The following is a 6,133-nucleotide window of genomic DNA, read 5'->3' as shown; positions in this document are numbered from 1 at the left end:
TGAGTGGAATAGATAGAGTCAATAGCCAGAGACTTTTCCCCAGGGCAGGATTGACTGGTACGAGGAGTCATAGTTTGAAGATATTAGGAGGAAGGTATAAAGGAGACGTCAGAAGTAGGTTCTTTACGCACAGAGTTGTGAATGCATGGAATTTGTTGCCAGCTGTGGTGGTGAAAGCAGAATCATTAGGGACAGTTAAGCAACTGCTGGACATGCACATGGATAGCAGGGGGTTGAGGGGTGCGTAGGTTAATTTATTATATTTTACATTAAGATTAAATCTCGGCACAACATCGTGGGTCAAAGGGCCTGTTCTGAGCTGCACTTTTCTATGTTCTATGTTCTGTATGAGGAAAGGACTATTTAACTTTGCAGCCAGAGGTCACTGCAGATATTAATTACATTCAAAATACTAGTTAACGTTTACAGTTGAAATTCATTTTTAAAAAACATTGAAGAAGATAATTGTATACTATTACTTACCTATGAAGAGGCCCAGAATTCTGTATGGAAAGAAGCAAGAAGCAATAAAGAGGATCCACAAGCCCATATACAACTTCTGTGTTATTTCTGGATGCACCCACATAAATAAGCTGTAAAATTTTAAAACATATCAAAATTTTAGCGAGGATTTTCAACAGTTGTCTTTTCTGATATCCAAATTAGATATAGCAAGTGAAAAGCTTACTTCTTAATTTTTTCCAATACGTCTGCCATCTTGCCAAAAAGATTCTGCAATTTAAATTTTAAAAAGTTTTATCCACCTAAAATAGGTTACTGAAAAACAATCAAACTATTATGTATGGAGTTAATGATATATCTTTGTGACACTAAATGCACGCAATGGCCTGGAAAGTTCAAACTCATTTTTGCACAGCTAACAGAAAAGGACTCAAAACATATTCAAGATTATTACAAATCAACTCCAAAATACAACATTATAGCAAGATTTCTAAAATAACTGCAAGACAAAGTAAAATATAATTTAATACTTTACATTTAACTTTGCAAAATGGCATTTATTTTTCCACCCATTCATGAATTAGTTTATCCAATTAAAGTCCAGAATAACTTATGTGTTAAGTATTAACTTGAATGTACCCACATAATACAACAATTTTTTTTTAAAGTTCTCATGCAAATCAAAGCATTAGCATTCAACACAACTCATCTTTCAACTGGAAAACAAGAAAACTTTTCACATTTCGTTTGAATATCATAAGATTTGGGAGTCAGCAAACAAGGCTTTCGTGGATCATGCCACAACGGTGAAGTATTTATTTGGTTCTGCAATTGAACCCTCTTGAAAACATGCTTTGAAATTATTTATTTGTAACATTTCAATGCCTTTGTCCGGCATTTCAATGCATTTGTCCTTGGCAACAATGTGATGAAATTTAATGGTAAATTCTATCCCTGGTGACAACTCCCTCAAAAAAGGATCTTCACAACTGCAAATGTTGAACAGTTTTAGGCACTGACTGAGCAGCTATAACTGTACAATTGCTTTGCATTTTTCCCTGTCAAATTTTCAGCACTAATGGATTGAATTGTACCACCATAATGTACTGCAAGAAATGGTTTCACTTCTGGCTCTGTCTGCTCTGAAAAGTCAATTCAAAATCTACTATTTTGAAAACTGGGGGATATTTGCATTCAACATATGCTTTTTGCTTGAAAGGTACTGCAGTTATTTAAAAGATGTGGAATAATTTTTCAATTCAACTTTTACACAATATTCGAATAATGTTAGGTTAACAATCTATTCCTTGATTTACAAATTCAGCAAATTTTATAAATCACTTTAACGCAATTGATCTAATTTTAAAAAAAGGTGAAGCCATGTTAAATTTGATGCGGAGAAGATTTGTAGGAGAATCTAACAACAGGTATGAACATAAAAGAGAGATACACCTAAATACAATAATTAAATAAAACAAATCTTCATTCCAGTGATTAAGATGTAGAACTCCCTACTGCAAACAGCAGTCGAGATAAGTAGCATAGGTGCTTTCAAAAGGATTCCAGAAGTGTAAATGAGAGAAAAAGAAATGGCAAGATGTACTGAAACTCTGAAGGGGCAAATGAAATTGACATATGAACAACAAAAGTAGACCACTCACTTCCTTAAGGCTGCTCCAACATTAATAAGGTCATGGCTGATCTGATCACTCTATATTCCAACCTACCCCCAATAACTTTTCACCTGTCTTGCTCGTCAAGAATTGACTTAGTTCTAAAGACTCAAGAGTGTCCATGAAAAAAATATTCTCCTTATCTGCGCCTCCAATGGATAACTCCTTATTTTTAAATACTGACTGCTAATTCTAGATTCACCCACAAAAGAAAAATATCCCTTTCAATTCAACCAGCTCTCATATTATAATCAAGATCCCTCTTATTCTCTTAACCTCCAGTAAATGAGTTAGAATGTCAGTTTTTTGTCATAAGATAACCCACTCATTCGATGGATTAACCTGGTGAATCTTCTCCTAACTGTTTCTAACTCATTTACATCTATCCATCCAACACTATACCTAGTCCTCCAGATGTGAGCTCACCAACGCCCTATACAAATAAAGCATAACCTTCATTCTTTTGCATTCAATTCCACTTGTGATAAACAATCACATTTTATTAGTTTTCCTAATCATTTGCTGTACCCAAGACTAAACTTTTACAATTATGCATCAGGACAACCAGATCAGAGCTGCGCATTTTCTCACCAATTATATGATATGCTTTATTTTACCTGCCAAAATGGACGAATTCCCATTTTCCCACATTATGCTCATTTACATCATTGCGTACCTAAACATAATATCTCTTTGTAGCCTCTTTATGTCCTCTTTACAACTTATTTTCCAACCTTTCTTTGTGTTATTAGCAAATTTAGCAACTATACTTTTGATTCCTTCATTTAAGTCATTTCTATAAACAATAAAAAATTCAAGGCCCCAGCACTGGATGCGGTGACATATCATTCATTACATTTTGCCAACCAGAAAATGACCCATTTATGCCTACACTGTTACCTGTTAGCTAACCAATCTTCCATCCATGGCAGCATGTTACTGCCGACACACAATCTTGTGTTCAATGAAAATAAATCAATAACCTTTGATGTGGCACCTTATTAAGTGCCTTCTGGAAATCCAAGTCTTGTGTGTTCACCAGTTCCTCTTTCCCCAAAGCACTTGTTAGTTCCTCAAAATTTTCAATAAATGGTTAAACATAATTTTCTTTTCACAAAACCATGTTGACTTTGCCTGATAACCTTTAACCTTTTGAAGACAAGCCCTGAACAAATGTTCAGAACTCTGGGACCACGTGGGTAACACAGCCATCTCGACCCACATTCTTTGTTGCAGACAGGAATACCAATCTCCCTCATTGTACTGCTTTCTACTGTCACTGCCCACATGGATAGCTTCCTATATTCCCTATCACAGGACGTTATAAAATCCATCTTGCAGCCCTTAGTCATCAAAACACGCTGAAAAAACTCCAACCTACTGAACAATTTGAAAGGCTGAAATTCCTGGACTTGTGTCCACTTGGTCCCCTTGTCCTCCGAGCCCCCTTATCTTCTTTTCTCAGTTAGAACTTTCCTTCCCTGACTAGTGACCAAGTCAAAAGACCCTACCCCTTAGGGATGTCAGCCGAAACCTCTTGCTGGAAAGTGCCCAAGTAACTTTCCTCCTTCCCTGTCATATTGCACAATCTGCAGTTCAGCCTCTAGCTCAATGAACCAAAGTTAATTGTGCTACAAATACTTACTGCTGGATCATACTGTCATCTAGAAGATTCCAAATTCTGCAATCACAATACCCTTGAGTAAATCAGCAACACAAGCTAGTTGGGCAGTTCTTGAGTTGTATACTCAAAGTTATCATATTTAACTACAAATAGGAATTACTTTGCTGTGTAATCCTGTTGATTTTGAAAAAGGACAAGCTTGCACCTTTCCTGAATGTTTAAAAGTATTTCAAAGTCAGTGTTTTAGTTTTACCTGCAGTTTTGTTGTACAATATTTAGCTTAAAAAAATCACCAAACTGACTATAGTAGAATTCCACAAACAATGAGGTGAATGACAGATTGAGATTTTTTGGTGAAGTTGAGTGAGGAAAGAAATACTAACAAAGACTGGAGAACTCCTTGGTCTTCTTTGAACACCACGTTGATAAAGCCTCAGCTTAACACATAACAAGAAATTTGCCACCAACATGCAACTGAAAAACAGCCTGATTAAATAGTAGTAGGGCACGAAGTAACAACTTTCTGATAGGGGCAAGAGTACAATTTACCGAGCCAAAGTGAGACTTCGAAAAGATTTAAAACAAGAAAAGTAATTGATTAAAATGTATGAAAGAAACTCATAAATGTAAAACAAAAAGATTATTTACAACCATGGCAACGAAACAGAATAAGCAATCTGGACCTTTGATAGATAATATATGCAAATCCCTCCAAACTGTGTTAGCAAACTACCTGTGCTTTTTGTGCTACATCAAGCACAAGCTGGAACTTTTCAGATACAGTAAGATCTTCTTTTGAAGGCTCCTGTAAGGAACAAATTTTGTATTTGGTATATAACATCTCAAATGAATACAAGCAAAACACTGAACAATCCACTCTATTACAGGATAATATGACAATTAGTTTTTAATTGAAATATAATCTTTTGCGTTTGCTGCAAAGGTACAAATATTCATTTTCCTCACTCTTTGTAGACAGAACATGAATTGTAGAATTGATAATAACCAATCACAAATTAGTAAAAATTTTGGGAATTAACGAAGACCAAGATGATGGAGGTTAAAAGCTGTACCTATTACAAAAGTGACATCCGAGATAGAATAGTTTCAGATTCAGTTTTGTTCGAAAAATATCTCCAGATGAAGGAAGCAATTTTGCATGATTCATACAGAAAGACACACATGTATGTGCAGGTTTGTGAGGGTGTAGATAGATACCAAAGAGAACAATGTAACAGGCCAACTTTATGCCAACTCTACCAAAAGCCAACATTACATTCCCAGAAATGAAAAGTTCAAGGATGTCAAAAATTTGAAAGTTACAGGTTGATAACAGCAATAATCAAATCCAAATCAGACATTTACTGACTTACTGAAAGAAAAATTCCGCAACTGCTATAACTAAACTTATAAATGTAAGAAATGTTAATATTACCACAGGATCTGATACTTCAGGCACAATGCTCCATTGAATCCTCCAACCCCTGCAAGACCCAGAAAAAATAGTTACTGAAGATACATAAAACAAAATCTACAAATCATACAAGTTGTGATTTGCCAAATTAGAAGCAGTTAACAATTTTCATTAACTGCTCCTGTACGTCCAGAGAAACACAAAGTTCACAGTCACAACAACTGCCAGCTTTGTTTCTCTCTGACACACATACTTACTTTTTGCACCAATCAAACTTCAAAAGAAACTTATTTGTCGAATGATCAACCTTTGGCAAATATCAAATATTTATTCAAAGTTACATATATTTGCTACTATTTTGTCATTTTTAAAAAATGTAACGAGTGTTACTGTGGATTTGCTGAATTTATAGTCTACACTGCAAACTATTTACAAATTTAAAATTCTTACATCTACAAAGGTAATAAACTCGGGTCACCTTATGGGGCTCTGGTAGTGAAAGTACTTTCTACTTTATGAAGAATTGATCTAAATCGGGCTTTTTGTTAGATCAGCATTACGAGATGTTGGTCAAATACACACTTTTTCGACCTGTCTAATGAATAATGTAATCACTAATTTATTTATCATCCTAATCTTTCCTAAAGAAGTCACTCGAACTTTCACAAGCTTCGCATCAGGTACTAATTATTTGCATTCCAATCAAGTAATAGCAAGTATATTTGGCAGATAAGCCAATTTCTCATACACCAAAACATTCTCTCTTTCCTTGTATATTCAAACAATAGTCCAGTACAGAACTAACTAAAACAGCTCAACTTTCAACAGGCAGTTTCAAGTGTAAATCAGAGGTGAAATTTCAACTGCAAACCATAATAAAAAGGAATATTTGCATTTATTCATAACCTCAGTGTAGTGATTGCAATGAGGTCAGCCATGTCGACCTCTTGGATAGGACCT

At 35.0% G+C, this 6,133-nt stretch overlaps 1 protein-coding gene across 3 annotated transcripts in view; it reads right to left on the bottom strand.

Moving 5' to 3' along the window:
• Positions 1 to 6,133, bottom strand: part of gramd4a (GRAM domain containing 4a) — a 147,225-nt gene that overhangs the window by 42,635 nt on the left and 98,457 nt on the right. For all 3 annotated transcript variants that reach the window (XM_043713699.1, XM_043713700.1, XM_043713701.1), the window contains 4 exons: positions 5,195 to 5,243; positions 4,493 to 4,564; positions 689 to 732; positions 484 to 593 (listed from right to left, as the gene is read on the bottom strand). In XM_043713699.1, coding sequence (XP_043569634.1) covers positions 484 to 593; positions 689 to 732; positions 4,493 to 4,564; positions 5,195 to 5,243 — 275 coding nt within the window. The remainder of the gene's footprint in view (positions 1 to 483; positions 594 to 688; positions 733 to 4,492; positions 4,565 to 5,194; positions 5,244 to 6,133) is intronic.

Source organism: Chiloscyllium plagiosum, chromosome 23 (genome assembly GCF_004010195.1).
Source record: "Chiloscyllium plagiosum isolate BGI_BamShark_2017 chromosome 23, ASM401019v2, whole genome shotgun sequence".
Taxonomy (NCBI): domain Eukaryota; kingdom Metazoa; phylum Chordata; class Chondrichthyes; order Orectolobiformes; family Hemiscylliidae; genus Chiloscyllium; species Chiloscyllium plagiosum.
Note: the sequence above shows the minus strand (reverse complement) of the source record. Positions and strands in the feature narration are given on the sequence as shown.